At 33.8% G+C, this 16,959-nt stretch overlaps 2 protein-coding genes across 2 annotated transcripts; both read right to left on the bottom strand.

Annotated features, from left to right (window-relative positions):
• Nucleotides 1-1,462: 1,462 nt before the first annotated feature.
• Nucleotides 1,463-4,357, bottom strand: LOC125845643 (putative disease resistance protein At3g14460). Its single transcript, XM_049525191.1, has 3 exons — nucleotides 4,269-4,357; nucleotides 2,165-4,098; nucleotides 1,463-1,767 (listed from the first exon to the last, which is right to left on the bottom strand). Exons 1-3 carry the CDS (start codon nucleotides 4,355-4,357, stop codon nucleotides 1,463-1,465), a joined length of 2,328 nt encoding a protein of 775 aa, XP_049381148.1.
• A 742-nt stretch (nucleotides 4,358-5,099) lies between these two features.
• LOC125844044 (signal peptide peptidase-like) lies at nucleotides 5,100-11,080 on the bottom strand. Its single transcript, XM_049523276.1, has 12 exons — nucleotides 10,936-11,080; nucleotides 10,459-10,557; nucleotides 9,519-9,634; nucleotides 9,272-9,423; nucleotides 9,069-9,154; nucleotides 8,836-8,963; nucleotides 7,235-7,285; nucleotides 6,800-6,886; nucleotides 6,631-6,700; nucleotides 6,099-6,235; nucleotides 5,933-6,010; nucleotides 5,100-5,388 (listed from the first exon to the last, which is right to left on the bottom strand). The coding sequence occupies exons 2-12, from the start codon at nucleotides 10,496-10,498 to the stop codon at nucleotides 5,314-5,316; spliced, it is 1,020 nt and encodes a 339-aa protein (XP_049379233.1). The 5' UTR covers nucleotides 10,499-10,557; nucleotides 10,936-11,080; the 3' UTR covers nucleotides 5,100-5,313.
• Nucleotides 11,081-16,959: the final 5,879 nt, after the last annotated feature.

The following is a 16,959-nucleotide window of genomic DNA, read 5'->3' as shown; positions in this document are numbered from 1 at the left end:
TTGGTTTTCAACAGTTGCTTTAAACCTTTGAAACACAACAAATACTTCAGATTTATGTTTCAGAAAGTAAACCCAACAAAACCTCGTAAGGTCATCAATGAATAAAAGAAAATATTTGTTGTCGTTATAAGAAGGAGTGCTCATAGGTCCACACACATCAGTGTGTATTAGTTGGAGCTTTTCAGTAGCTCTCCAGGCTTGATTAATAGGAAATGGTGATTGACTTAGCTTCCCAATTTGACAAACCCTACATACATTAGAGGTTTCATTTATGGAAGGCATATCTGCCACAAGATCCTTATTTTGCATCAATTTTAAAAATTTAAAATTGATGTGACCATGCCTCTTATGCCATACATAAGTTTCATCTTGTATGCTGACATAAGCTCCAATGTTAGTATGTTTCCAATCAAGAGGGAAGCTTCTGTTGTTCATTTTGACTGAGAGCAATTTTATACCAGTTGGATCCATGATTTCACATGTTTTATCTTTAAATAACAGGGCATAATTTTTATCAAGCAATTGGCCAACACTGAGAAGACTTTGGCTAATTTCAGGAACAAATAATACATCAGATATAATCTTCATACCTGAGGGAGTTTGAACAGCAACTGCTCATTTTCCCTTTGCATCTACAAGTCTGTCATCTCCAAGTCTGACTTTGGAGAAATAATTTTTGTCCAGCCATTCAAAAATGTTCAAGTTAGCTGTCATGTGATGCGTGCATCCACTATCAACAAGCCACACATCATGATCTTGAGCTGCTACATTGCATTCTCCAGCAATAGAAGCAGCAAACAACTTCTCTTCAGGATCTTCAACATTTACAGTAACTTGAGCTGGTTGGGGTTGAACTTGAGCTAGATAGTTTTGATTTATTTTGCACACCTTATCCACATGACCAAACTGTTTGCACAACTTGCATTGAACTTCAGGTCTGTACCAACAAAATTTGTCTGTATGATTGGTCTTTTTACAATAGGGACAAGGTGGATACTTGGATCTTTTATATCTCCCTCGGTTGTTTTATTGCTCCTTCTTCTCCTTACCATATCTTCCATTTTGTTGCCTTTTTGATTCACCATCCAACTGAGCTTTAGATCTTTGAACAGCCACAAGAGCGATTTCACTTGTACTCTCTTTCTCTCTAAAAGCTTTCCTTTTTTCCACTGCTAGAAGAGCGTTGGATAGTTCATTCAATGTGACACGAGACATATCCCAGGTATCTTCAATTGAGGAAATTTTGCTTCAAACTTTTCTGGAAGTGTCACCATCACATTCTCAACAATCCTCTGCTCTTCTACTTTTTCCCCTAACAATCTGATCTGATTGACGATTTTCATGATTCTATCAATATAATCTTTCACCTTTTCGGTCTCTTTCATTCTTAACATCTCAAATTCTTTTCTTAGATTCAATATTTGCATTTGCCTCGTCCTATCGCTCCCTTGGAATTCTTGCTTCAGCATATCCAAGCTTCTTTGGCAGATTCACATGTCATGATCCTGGTCAAAATTGAATCTGAGATAGCTGCGTGAATGAAAGACAGGGCTTTTGGACCTTTTGCAATCTCTTCTTCATGACTTCTGATCTGCTGAAGAGTTGGGTTTGCTCTCAAAGGCTCTGGAGCGCTGTCTTCCTCAACATACTTCCATAATCCAAGACCCTTCAAGTATGTTTTCATCTTCACTGCCCAAACTTGGTAGTTCTCGCCATTAAAGATAGGGGGTGAAAGAGGAGAGCTACTAGAGGCCATGTGAAAGAAAACTGAACAAAAAAAACTTGGACAAGTTAAACTTGGTAGGTGATCTTGCTGTGTTTTTCTCTCTCAAAATAGTCCCTAAAAGATCAATTTAGCTCTGATGCCAATTGAAGTGGAGAAAGAGAAGGCAATTATGATAATAGAGAGATAATTTGGAGAAAAGGAGCTGATCTTTTCATTCAGCAAAAGCTTACACATATATAGATACATAAGGTGGTGTCAAATCCCTTAAATCCTGGAAATTGTCTCCCTATTTTGTGCTTAAATCAAGCTCCACCACATATTACAATATCTTCTACATTCTAGAACTTTGTATTAAAATTAATTCAAAAGTTATACCAAAAATATCAAGACAAAAGTACTAACATGACAGCACTTAGCATCACATACAAAAACAATAACCTTCATCAGAAAGAGACTGGAGTTGATGGCAGGAGGAGATGACTAGACTTTGAAGTGAAGTGAGGTACCGAAAACCTTCTGTCAGTAGTGAATGGAGTTGATGTTGGTCATTTAAATGGAGCTGAGAAAGAGATGAGGGAAGCCCTTCTTCCACCATTGACTGAATTTGAGGTATATCAGCAATGCATAGATATTCAAGAGATGAGAGGCTTTTGAGAAGTTGGCTGCTTAATGTTTTCATATTGGATACCTCAAGCCTTTGAATAGAGGAACACAACTCCCAATTCTCACCGGCAAGAATCTCTTCGTCACTGCCATCATGATTGATCCATAACTCTCTGAGACAGGAGAGTCTCTGTAAACGCCATTCCTTTCGTCCATTCACTAGTTTCTTGCAATTACGGATCTCAAGCTTTTGTGAATTGAAAGGCAATCCTCCTTCTGGAAAGAACTCTATTTCTGGACAATAAGACAGATGTAGTTCCTTAAGAGAAGGAAGGAGCTCCGTCATATGTTCTGGCAACCACTTCAGCTTCGAACATCGGATAATACGCAAATGTGTCATCTGACAGGCCCCTGAAACTTTTTCAAGATTCTTACAATTCCAAATACTGAGACTATCAGTAGCAGTAGGAATAAAAAACTTAGTAAGGTTCTGGGAACTAAATACATCCAATTTGCGTGCTCTTGGGACCAACTCAGGTGATATATCATCTATAAAAGTGTCAAATCCACACAGTGTCCATTTCTCGAGAAACATGTTACAATAACTGCTAGAAATCATATCACCAACTGGTGCCTCCAATTTCAATTTCTGGCAACGAAATATGCCTATTTCCTTCAAGGTACTCGGAAGAATGCTAAAAGGAAAGGAGGTGAGAGAGTTACAATCACCAATATATAATCCCTCAATCTGCTTCATTCCTTCAAGTTGAGATCCAAACAGTTGACTGTCATCAAAAACAGGAGAATCATCAACATCAAATATTTGTAAATTTGAAAGTTTGATAGGTGTCTCCAAATTGAGTACAGGACATCTTGAAATTATCAATTCTGTTAGAGAAGAAAGATTTTCAGGCAACTTCCTAATCAACTTCGGACAATTTTGAATTGAAAGCTTCTCAAGTGCAGGGAACTCTCCATTTCCTAGTACGTGCCATTGCTTCCACTCCGGCATATCTTCAAATTCAAGCTTCTCAAGAGAATTAAAAGGCTTTGTGAAGGACCAACTACCAAAGAATTCTTCAGTGACCTCTGTTATTCCATGCATCTCTCTAATGGAAAGGAATTTCAAAGAACGGAGTTGCCCTAGTGCTGGCAAGGAATCACAGTCCTTGCAGTGGCAAAGAGGCAATTTCACCAGCTTATAAAACAAAGGATCAGCTAGCCAATTTGGAAAAAATTTCCCTCTATATCCGGTGATTTCGACTTTTTTTATGTTTGTGTGTGGGCATAGCTCATCAAGTATGTCTCTTTCAGTTTGTGAATTGTCTGCAGTACTACTTCCACTCCACTCCAATGATAATTTTTCAACATGATTCTTCTCACTCATCTTTGCCTTCAAAGCTTCCCTTCTATCAACCACATTTTGCAACTCTAGAATTGATAGAGATCCATACAGGTTATGCAGTTCACCCAAATCTTCCATCCTCAAAACACCGCAATCACTTATAAGAAACTTGGCACCCACTAGCACATCGAGACTTTTCAACTTGCTCAGATGGAACGGCATCTTCAAGAGACAAGTGTTGCTAATGTTGAGGTAACGCAAGCTGATCAACTTCTCCATTTGCAGCGGTAGATCTTCAAGATCATCACAAGATATAGTATGATTTTTCGACAAAGAATGTCTGACTGACCACCCTGAGCTATATGTGGCTACGCCACTGCACCTGAGGGATTTGTCCTTCCATAAATTGCACTGTGTGAGACCACTGCCAGAAGTAAATTAGACATACATAAAGTTTATAGTTTACTAGGGAAGTCAGAGCCTCGGAAACCCACAGCCTGTCACCCAAGCCTGGCAATTGTCAACAAAAGAAGGGAGAGGAACACCAAAAAACTCGTCCAAGTCAAATGGAACCCTCCCGACCCTGGAACCTACAAGTTCAATGTAAACGGGGCAATCCTGGACCTGGGAGGAGTAATCAGAAACGATCTTGGTGGATGGGTGATGGGCTTTATGGAACCCATCCCTATGGCGAACCCTGTGAGAGCCGAGCTACAAGCTATGAGAAGAGGACTATCCTTAGCAGTCCAAAACAATCTTAGCCCTATCAAAATTAACTCCGATTCCACTGAAGTTATCCAATCCCACCCCTAATTTACGACTTGATGACTTAATTGGTACTTAATGTCGCAATTGCAAATCAGGAAGATGGAGCACGTCCCTTCCAAGAGAATGAACCTCAATTGAGATTAATAACATATTTGCTAAGAAACATTAGAGAATTTGTTTCAGTTAATTTATTCGTCTGTAATTTGTAGAAGTAGTTCTAGTTGTAGTGAGGAAGAGTTGTGTATGTTGAATAGGCAGAGTGAGCCATGGTGAAGCAAGAAATTTCATAAGAATTGTTCAAGATTTAATACACATGTATGAAAAATATTTTTTTTACCTACATTCCTCATACAATTTTGAATATATATAGTATGATTTTTCAACAAAGTATGTCCAACTGACCACTCTTAGCGCCATTGGATTTGTCCTTCCATAAATTGCACACTGTGAGGCTACTGCCAGAAGTGAATTAGCTATACATAAAAGTGTATAATTTACTACTTAGTCACAACCAAAATATAGTCCCTTTTTTTCATGGAATAAACAACCATGTATAAGTTGACAGACTTTGAACCAGATGCTATAATCTGAAATCACCAAAACATTTCAAAGAATCTGGCAAATGCAGTAAAATGTGTAAAAAGGGTAACCCCAAAATGAAAGAGAAAAAATTGACATTTAATAATATCAACTTTAAGGTATAACATAAAAGGCCAGTACTACTGATGGTCAGTCTCAAAAATCTAATACAACAAACTTTGTTGCTTAACCAACAATATCTGCTGCCTTGTGTGACTATTAATCCACGGCGATACATAGCCTAATTGGAGGGTCATTGTCTCTCTTTAATGTCAGTCTGTCTACTTAAGACTCATTCTACCTTCTTGCTTTCTTTGGCTTCAGCTTCTTCCGCGTCTTTTGTCTTTCCTTCGTCAAACTCCAACAACTGCTCAACAAAAAAATCAAGAATACAGTTTCAGCATTCGAAACGGAAATATAACAGAAACCAAGTCTTTTTCCTTCATATAAAAGGTAGTGAAGGTTTGGTTCATACTCTATAAAAGATTAACAACTCAAAAGGCAGGAAAAAAGTTTTAATCCTTTTATGCTTTACTCGAAAAAACAGCAAGAAACCTTCCTTTCTCCTACTTTAAATAGTTTTCAACCAAGCCATTAGATGCAATTTCTCATATGAACTCCTAGACAACTATGTTGCTCGGACTCTTCAAAAATGCCTATGGGTGTGTGTCCAATACTACAAAAGTAGAGCATTTTGAAGAATCCGACACTGGTGTAGCAACAATTTTGGAGAGTCCGAGCAACATAGCTTCTAGAAGAAGTGTTTTTTCCCAAACATCTGATGAGGAAATCTAATCTCCATACAGTATGTAGCTAAAAAATGGGAGTAAACAGCATAATAGAAGTCAGAGCCATAAACAGTAAAGTCAGCTAGTAGACTTGGTAAAAACAGATGGTCAAGAAAAACATACAGGCTTCACATCCCCGTTCCATATGCAATGCACCGCCAAGAATCCAATTACAGCTGGAACAATATATAGCAGAGCAGGCTGAAAAGAAACAAATGTCAAGTCAAAAATTAAAGGCAGCGGTTTCTTCCTAGGGATATAGTGTTAAAAGTTTAATTCAGACACCAACCTGTGCAGCTTGGAACCAGTTCATAACAAATATTGTAAGTGCCAAACCAAATGTGTATCCTAAAAATGCACTCTTGAAGTATTGGGGCTCCTTCCCCCTGGAAACATCAAAACGGAGTGCCAATGCAACAAAAATGCCTGAAAGATTGAATTGATCAAATGTTACCAAGTGTATTTACTCAAGTAAAGGAGGAGTTGCAGAAGAAAATGATGTAAGACCACGGCAAAAAGCAAATAATAAGCATTTGTGAAAGAAAAAATAAGTTCAGTAGCTAGAGTAAACAAAATAAAGCTTTTCTTCAATATGGTAAACCTCATCCCTCATTCCTTCTCGAGGGACCAACAGTGGTTTTTTCCACCTTTTCCTCTTACTGTCTCCCAAACCTCATGGTTTGAGATGGAGGATCCCTCCATTATGCTTAATCTCTCTGGTTTAGTCATAGCTAATAATTTGTAAAGTTGCATTCATAGCTATTTACAAATAGCACAGGTCAAAAATCAGAAATAGATTTTTATGAAAATGGAGGTTATACCTGGGATAACTATATCTCCAAGACCCAGCATTGAGAAGGGGCGTTTAGCATCCGCTGTGGGAAACAAAAGCTGCAGACAGCAATTTTATACTCAGGACATAGTAACTAATAAAGGTGTGGAATGGAAAATTTAAAGAATCAGCTACAAAAAAAAGGTCACTATACACACCTTGATAGGAGCATCAAAAGATTTGGCTACACTGACCATCACTGGGGTAAAAAAGACCCAGAAGATGTCATACACAAAAAGTCCTGCCTGCATTTTTCAAAAGCCATGGGCATTCCACATCAGCGACAAGTTAATGATTATAGAAAGTTGTATAAGCAAGTGCTAATGCCTGTGTGAAAGAACGCCGTAAAGAAGCCTAAAAAACTGTACCATTAGGGGTTAATATAATATAATCCAAGCAAAAGGGATGTCTTTGTGCAAGTAAAATCATTAGAAATATCTCATGAAGTTCTTTTCCCACTTCTTCAAAGGGATATTGGGAAGAATCAAATAAGGAAAAACAAAGGAATTTTTGGTTCAAGGCCAGAAACATAAACAGAATGACACCTATGAACCATGTACAATTACATATAATACACAAATTTCTTCACTTACCAATAGTATGGCACCAGTCTTAAATGATCCAAGTGAAAGCATTTCAATACCCTGAAATCAAAAGTGCAAAGGAAAATCCATATCATTCATCAAGGTAGACATGATGAGACTTAAGAGGGGACCAAACACTTTTCAGCTCTGCAAAAATCTCCATTCATTCGAAGCATACAAATAGATAATGTAATGTTGGCTCAATGTAACGATCCAATGTGGGATGTAGGTAGGGCGCATGTCACAAGTAAGAACCCTATCAATGACAAGGATCCTGGTGTTTTAGTGGGAGCACGGAAGAGGGGTGGGCCCATATTCTACCAAATTCATAAATGTAGGCCAATCAAATGAGATTTTCCCGTTATCAATAAATAAGAAAATAAAATAAAGGCATCAAAGTGACATCACGGATCCAAATTACATAAAGGTGGGTCGCCTTTGCAGCTAGACAAACACAACTATGCTTGGTCCTAGAACAAGTGTAGACAAATGTGATTTATTTATATGAAAGTTGACCTCTCCATTCACGTCACCTAGTTTGATAAAGGGTACATATTAAAATAAAAAAGAAAAGGAATCAATGAGTCTTAAATTAGTACTTCCTTTGTCCCAATTGTATGATACTCTCTCCATTTTGGCATATATCCCTCCGTCCACTTTATGTGATTCACTTTGGCTAGGCATGAAGTTTGAAAAAGAAAGAATTTTTTTTGAATCTTGTCTCTAAAACAAACTATAGATGTTTGTGTGGGCCATAAATCATCTCATTAAGCGTAAAATGAAAAGTTTAAAGTTGAAACATTTCTAAATACAAAATAAAATACCATTCCTTTTAAACGGATAAAAAAGGTAAGTGCATCACATAAATTGGAATAAGGGGATTTTTAAATAAGCCATAATAACATCTACTACATAAAATTGGATGGAGGAAGTATACAATATACTCTACCTAAGTCATATAACATCCATCTTAATTAAACATAATTTTCAAAATAGGAAGTCCATGTGAATTTGGCCTCTGAAAATGAAGAAATTTTAAGACTCTATTGTCAGGACAAATGATATACTAACACATCAAGCCACACAAACTGCGTTTGAAGCATGTAGCTCACAAATTATATGATTGGCGAATATCCAATTGCTTATTAATGATGCAATAAACAGCCAGGTAGCAAACGAGCAGAACACCTTCATATCTCAAACTCAGACACCGGACTAGTGAGTGGTACTAAACCACATTTTCTTAGAATGAATGATAAGATTTTTTAGTTATTAAATGAAATTGATTATGAGACGGGAGCCAGATTAGCCATCAACCCATTACTACTAGCAGGCTTGGCAGCTTATCATGCACTCATTGGTAACTCAATATGGGGGCGCCCACACAAGATGTTTGTTAATATGGAATAAGAAGTGTTGGAACAATAACAGCTGCAAATTTCAAACACAGGAGAAATGTGTATTTAACTGAGAGTCTGACTTTTGCAAGCAGAAAGAAGGGATACAACAACTACGCCTCATCCAAAACAAGTTGAAAGAAGGAATAAGGAAAAAAAAAACTGGTGATCCAGTAAAAATGAATAATGTAACTTAGATATATGCTGACAAACCTGAATGCAAAAGGCAAGGCCCAAAACGTTGTTAGCTAGCCAATGCTTCTGTTTAGCATACCATACACAGAAAATGGTTCCAGGAATTGCAGCAACAATCTGAGACCTTGTGAACTCAATCTCCAAAGCTGAAAAGGAGGAAAATAAATAACTAAAATGAGCATTGTAAGCCCAAGGATTCTTCTAACAGGTTCAATTGGCATTTTCAGAAGAGACAAGAAAGTGGTCCCTACAGCGGAAATATGGGAAGTGCCATATTATGAGATCATCATTCCACTTATTTGGCAAAAAACGCTTAATAGCAGGTAACAATGTTGCCCTGTAAAGCCACAAAGAAAGAGATGACATAAAGCACATGCACAGAAAAACTACTGTTCAGTAACTTGAAATAGAATATATTAAGCATAGCAGAATGATCCATACGGAGAGAACATACGAAAGTGCAGCAATGCCAAGTACGAAGAAGTAGCACGTCAACACAGCATTAACCAGGTCTTTTGACAGGAATTTAAAAAGCAAGAACAATGACAAGAGCATTGCACTTCCAACCAAGGGAAACCTCATTGCATGTTCATTAGACATTGTTTCCTGGAGTACAGCAATCAAATATTTTAGGTGACATCATGACAGACAGGACTGAAAAAAAAAAAGGGAAACTGCAACTTGGAGTCCAGAATATATACCGAAGGTGGAGTAGGCTTAACAGAACGGCAGCAACCCACAAAGACAGTAAGGCAGGCTGTTACAATGACATTTACATTTGGATCCACATTCACCACCAGTGGTGCCAGACTCAAACCTGAATCCACCAAAAAAGCAAGAGTTTCAAGGTAATTGCATCAACATAAAATTTAAAAGTGATTTAAAATCGCCATGACCACCTAATTATACTTTCTAATCTCCAGATAGCATATATTATTCGAGAACAAACAAACATTGAGAAAAGGGGTTTTAAAAAAGAAGAGAAAAAAACTGGCAGCAGGAAAATATCCTCGAGGGTACATGTAAATTTCTAATATCGGCATAGCTAACTATCGGGTAGAGAAATGACCTCAACAAATCAAAATGATGAAACAAACATCCAATACATAAGAAAATGGTAAAAACGTTTTTATCAGATACATGTATTTTCATTCAGCTAAAATGTAATTAAGAACCCATTCTTCCATATATGTTTACTCAATGAACTGGATATGTAGAGTGGAACCTACTGTATTAATAGTTACAGTACATGTCTACTCAAATTCCAACTACACAAAGATAGGAAGTGCAGCTGCAGAGAAAATCAAAAGGTACAAAACTTAAGTTACTTCTTTTATTTTTATGATAGTGGTATCCAAACCAACTTGCGTGCACCTCAACTAATTCCACCAGGTACCTTGCTACCTTCCAGCAGCAAAGGTACCAGGGCTGCTTGGATAGATGGGGAAATATTGCCTAGTGTTTTTGCCTCAACCCACTTCATTAACCACAAACCGTACTCTTGGGTGCAAAATTTAAGTTGATACTTAGCATGACTCATCTTGCAAAGTATATTCAACAAGAAAAATAAGCATTCACCTACATTGTGCCTCTCCAATTAACAACAAAGAATGCATGAATCAAAATCAACAGAAACCATACCTAACAAAGCAACATTCGCGATACGCTCCATTTTCTTCATCCTCAAAGGTATTAAAATGCAGAACTTCACTCCAGTTCAGACTCCCCAACAAGAGGAACCTATAAGACAACCAACATCATGAGTACCAATTATCAAACTTTACATACAACTGAATCATACCTAAACAGAACAAAAGCTACATCACAAAACCCACACAGAAACAGCAGAAAAGTAATCAAAAATCAAGATTTACCCACTAAAAAACACATCTTTATCACAAGTTGAAAATCTCATAAAAATCGTTTCTTTAGGCAAACCCAATTTACCAAATTCCCTAAATTTAGCCTCTGAATTTTAAAATTGCAAAATCAGGCATTGGAATCAACCATTTTTAACATAAACCCATTTTCTTAAAACGTTTAAATTACAATAAAAACAACCCAATTAACCCAATCAAATGGGAAAAAAAATCTTGATGCAAATATACTCATTTTTACCTTACAAGAAAACAATAAAAATTGATGTGCGTTTCTCTGCTGATCTTCAAAGCACACAGATCGGCGAGATTTTTGGATTTGGGAATTTTGCTATGTAAACATTTTTTTGGTTTTTATTTTTCTTTTCTGTGCTAATAAAATAAGGTTTTAGGCATTTTGTGGGAAAAAACACGTCAGTATTGGTTGTTCTGACCAATGAAAGACTGCCATGTAGCTTCATAAAATATCTTTATTATGGCAAGTTAATAGTACTATAGTGTAGTAATTTAGTATTAGTATTATTACTCTTAAAAAGAGAGAAAATAACAAAATGGATTGCTCATATTTTGTGAATGTTCAAGTAGTCCATTAAAAAAAATACTAGTTTCGGTAAATATAAGATACTTAAAAATATCCTCGGTTCTATGAACCATTTTGGATAAGAATATATCACATTTAACATTTAAAATTTGATAGCATGAGTTTGTTAAACTATCAATAAAGAACGAAGAGCTCTTTGGTAAGATTGAGAGCATGGTGAGTTATGTTTCTATTCATTTCACACTAAAACAATGGAGATAATTGATATAGTATTGTTATACTAATTTTGAGGGTAAATTTATATTTTTCCTTATTGCAATTACTTATATAGTCGAAGGCATTAATTGACAAAAGTAATTATACTTTATGAATTTTATTTTAATATTTTGAAAGACTCAAAGGTTGAGTCCTGTTGTACTTTGGTATATTATACCACATTCGTTTCGACAAAGTTGATGGATCAAAAGGTTATCAATTACATAGAGAAATTTGTACAATTACTCAAGATACTTCATGTGTATCTACTTATTTTACGAGATTGTGTGTACTTTGGGATGAGTTTGATGCACTTGTTCCTCCACCATCGTGTGGTTGTGATAAGTCGAAAGTGTATGTTAGTCATCTGCAGTATATGCGCTTATTTCTTTTTCTAATGGGATTGAGTCTTATAGCCAACAAAGGAGTCAAATACTGATGATGATACCTCTACCATCCTTGAATAAAACTTACTCAATGATCATTGCTGATAAAAGTCAAAGACTGACAGTTGGTTCATATGAATCATCAACTGCTCTCTATGTAGGAAACACCAACTTTAGCAGACCTAACTATATTCACAAAATAGTAGTTTTCATGTTGGAAATGTTAATCTAGATACTAATGGTTAAGGTTATCAACAAGCTGGGAACAATACCTCTTCCAACGATGTTGGTTATAATTTCCTAAATACTTCAGAGAGGAACAAGAAGAATTGTGGCTTGCAATGTGAAGTTTGTAAGCTGAAAGGACATACCAAGAAGACTTGTTACAAAGTAGTTGGGGTATCCTTCTGGTCATCCCAAGTTTAGATATAAATTTGGTGGGATAAGGATGGAAAATGTAGTTGGCTGTGATGATCCTTTTAGTGCAGTTGTGAGAAGCCAAGGTATGCAGGACATGCATATTATGGAGCAGCCAACATTTACAAAGTATGAACAGATATTGAAATTGCTTAGCAAGGAGAAAAGCACTGAAAAATCAACCATCAACATGGCAGGTATTGCACATGATTTTATGGTAGATTATAATACCAATAGTGATCACAAACACTGGATAGTTGATTCAGGAGAAACTAAGCACATTACCTCAAAATTAGATGTATTGTTTGACATGTGTTTTGCCAAATAGAAAGCAAGTGCATTTACCTAATGGACAAACCACTACAATTTCTCATGTTGGGAAGTATAAATAGGATGGTAGAAATGTCTTAAAAGAAGTGTTGGTGGTACCTGATTTCAAGTATGATTTGTTGTCTGTATCACAACTCACCAAACAACTACAATGTTCAATCAAATTTTTCCCTGAGTTTTGTGTGTTTCATGATCACTCTATTGGAAAAGTGAAGGGGATTGGTAAAGAAATTGGAGGTCTCTATATTTTGCTGGACAACAATATTCATCATGACATTAATAAAGGACCAAAATTGATGGTTGTTAATGTACAGAATGTTGGAGAAGATCTATTATGGCACAAGAGATTAGGACATCCATCCATAAATTTTCTCAGGAAGATGTCATTAGCATTGGAAGGATAGGACAACATCATTAAGGATGAATGCACAATTTGCCCTGTGGCAAAACAAACTAGGCTGCCATTTTCTTTGAGTTGTACTAGAAGTAGTAGTATCTTTAATATGGTACATGTGGATGTATGGGTCCCTAAACATAGCTACTCACAATGGTTTTAGGTTTTTTTTTTTTACATTAGTTGATGATTATAGCTAGATGACATGGTTGTATTTGTTCAAATTGAAATCATGTTATAACTTTGTTAAAGAGGTTCACATCTATCTATATATAAAAGGAGAAGAAAAAATGACACATGTCATTACCACAATTTTTCAGAATTTTAAATTTTAAATTATCAATAATAAATAATTATCTAAATAAATATTGACACATGTCAATAATTACAAGAAGTTTTTAGAATCTTAAATTTTAAATAACTAGTAAAATTATTCGCGCTTCACGCAGAAATATTATCACAGAATTTATAAAATAATACTTACAATCTATCAGTCATTAAAACTAAAACACTATATTATCTTACATACAAGATTATGTAGTAATGTACATTAATAATGTAAAAGAAAATAATCATTATCATTTATCCTTCAATCAATCATCTTTAATTTGATTTTATAATTTATCCCTTTGCCTCCGGGAAGTGTTACTATTTGATATTTTTGAGAAATTAGATGAACATCAACATGAGATATTAAATTTTCTAATAAATGAATAATATTTATATGTACTAACAAATACTATAACAATAACTTTGCAGAAACATAAACAACAAAACATGTACTAAAAAATAATAATTAATATCATAAGCATAAATTAATGAATGTAAAAAAAATATATACCAGGATCTATAACAATAGATAAAACAGAAAGGAAAAAATTGAGCCTACTGAATGTACAGTGTCCCCTTAAGGAAATTATTCCCCTCTAGTACCCGAGGTTTAATGGAATAGATCCTCTCAGGATGGAATGATTTTATTCACAAGTATATTGATACAAAAACAATGCTGTCAGTGAGCCACTAAACAGGAGCAAAGTATTCATATATTTAATTGTTCAGAAGAAGGAAGAAGAAAAAGTTCAGAATTTTCATTGTTTTAAAATGAGAGGAAATCCTTCTATTTATAGACAACAAAGGATAATGTGAACGAATTCTTATTGTGCCTTATCGGAAATGTCACAACTTTTTAGAAAGGTTACAACCCTTCGAAAAGGTCAGAACCTTATATAAAAGTCACAATTTTTCATAAAAGTCGTAACTCGTCATAAAAGTCGCAACTCTTCATAAAAGTCACAACTTTTTATAAAAGTCACATCATTTCATGAAAGGGATGACTATTTTTGGGTAAGTCTTCATAAAAATCGTTATTCTTCATAAAAGTCACAACTTTTCATATAAGTCGCATCTTTTCATGAAAGGGAAGGCTATTTTTGGAAACAAATAAATTTAAAAGGAAATTCTAGCTTGTGATGGCGCCACGTAGACGGGCCTAGGGTTCTCTTTTATATAAATATATGATATGATTTTAAATAATCAATAATAAATAAATATGTAGATAAATATTGACACATGTCAATAATCTATATATCTATATTATGAGAGGTGATAACGTCTACGTGTCAGCGCCACAATTAATCTCTAATTTTTAACTTTTAAATTATCAATTAATTAAATATAATTAATTTGTTTTTTTAATAAGGAAGAGAAGTTACTATTTTAGAAGATAAGTTAGAGTTTTAAATTAATAAAAATTGTTTGTTTTTTTTAAAAAAAAAAACAAGTTTAAAAATAGTAGTTACATTCTCAAATTTTGAGTTTTTTAAAAAATAATTAAAAATTGTTTATTTAATAATGACAATAATAATATGTTTCCACAACCTCCTTATTTATAGCAAAACAAATGTATAATAATAATAATAATAATAATAATAATAATAATAATAATAAAATTTAAAAAAAATTAAAACAGATATTATCATAATAATAATCTTAATTATTAAATTAATTTAAATTTCGAAAATAAAAATAAAGTTAACATTAAAAGGAATTTTTTTTTATTTAAACTTTTACCGCTTTTTAAAAATTCAAAATTTGCAGTTACTTTAGTCTTTTTATTATGTTTTTTTATTTTATTTTAATATTGCAGTTTTTTTATAATATTACAGTTACTAAAGAAAACTGATTGTCAAAGTAATAAAATATAAAATAATAAAATAAATCAATTAAAATAAAAAACAAAAAGAGGATTATAAAACCACCACAACTTCCCACTTCCCCCCATTCTCTCTCGCAGGAGCACTTTTTTTTTTCCTCCTGTCCCCACTTTATACAACAACATCCAAAGAATTTGTGAAAGAGCATATTGATTTTTTTCTCCAAAGAGTATATTGATCACTTTTTTTTTATTGGCACAATATCATTCTCTATATAATTTGTTTCCACGCCAATCATATTCTTAATCTCTTTGTTACTCATTAATCTTAATAAGTAATTTGTGATTATTGTATTTTTGCATATTTTGCCTTTCATGAGATGAAAATCTTTCGGTGGGAGCATTTGCGACGACAAATTAGAATATAAGTGTGAAAAAAAGGATTTGAGATTTCTTCAGGTAATAATTTATATATCCATATGTAGTGTAATTGAGATGTTAAGTTTAATGGTAATTAGTTAGTGTATAATTAAAATAATTTCTTTCAATCTTTTTAAATTTTCAAGTTTGTCCCATTGAAAATTCCTAATTCATTGTAAAAATTTTGTATAATGAAACTAAATATGTATATTAAAACTAATAATAGTGGATGATACACAATTACTACTACTACTATTTTAAAAAGTAAGAATAATTTTGAATCTATAATTGAAAGTTAGTAGGTTTAATGATAAGAACCTAAATGTAAATCAATCAAATATATATCTTAGATCTATTTTTATTTTTTTGTAATAGTGCACTTATCCTCTTGAAATCCTAAATATAATTTTATTGTAATATACAATTTAGAAGTTCAAGGGTAGCTAATCTATAATCCGTTAATGGGACAGTGTTTAGACTTATATTGATTCCATATTAAATATGTGGTTGAACCCAGAAGTGTGATTCCTTGCATGCTTTTGTTTTTTTTTTTCAATATTTGCCAATACTTGCTAACTAATTATATTTAAGTAAATGGTAAATTTTAAAGTCGACGATGAGCATATATATGTGGTCTATGGAAGAAGAAATTGTGTGAGATTGTGGAACAAACTTGAGCAAGAGTTGCTAGCATGTTGCATTCTGTTCCTGTTTTAAAAATTATTTCTTAGTAGAGCCAAAATTGTTATTATGAACAATTTGTATAGTCTATTTGAAATTATCAGCAACATGACACAAGAGACATACAAGCATATTGCTCCAAAGTCCAACTTACTTTTAGTTTCAGGTTCACGAGACACACAAGAATTATTGACTTTCTATCTTAAAGGTTATTTTGATATTTGTCCTAGATAAAGTTGAATAATTTTATCTTATTTAATCTATATATATGTCATGTGGTTGAGTATAGATAAAGGTAATATATATTTATGAGTTGTGACTGTTTTTGATGCTGCTCAAATTCAGAGTTGTTTTTAAGTGATATCAAATTATGTAATATATTGTTGGTAACTTGATTCTTTCTGAACTTTTGAGTTAAACAAACAATTTATACGGGGTAATATCATATCTTTCTGAGCAAGTAATTTAAATTGACTTTTAATTATCAAATATGTTGGACATTTAACAAATAATTTTTTTAAATTTACATTTATAATTTTATTTTATTTTATCGCGTTATATAAAATTTAACTTATTATTAATTAACTTTTTACTGTTTTTTTTTTCAGGAGGATTGATGTTTAATTCGCTGGGTTTGTATCATTACATTTATTTTTTATTTTAATATATTGTTAAAGTTATTATCTACA

This window comes from Solanum stenotomum, chromosome 11 (genome assembly GCF_019186545.1).
Source record: "Solanum stenotomum isolate F172 chromosome 11, ASM1918654v1, whole genome shotgun sequence".
NCBI classification, from domain to species: Eukaryota; Viridiplantae; Streptophyta; class Magnoliopsida; order Solanales; family Solanaceae; genus Solanum; species Solanum stenotomum.
Note: the sequence above shows the minus strand (reverse complement) of the source record. Positions and strands in the feature narration are given on the sequence as shown.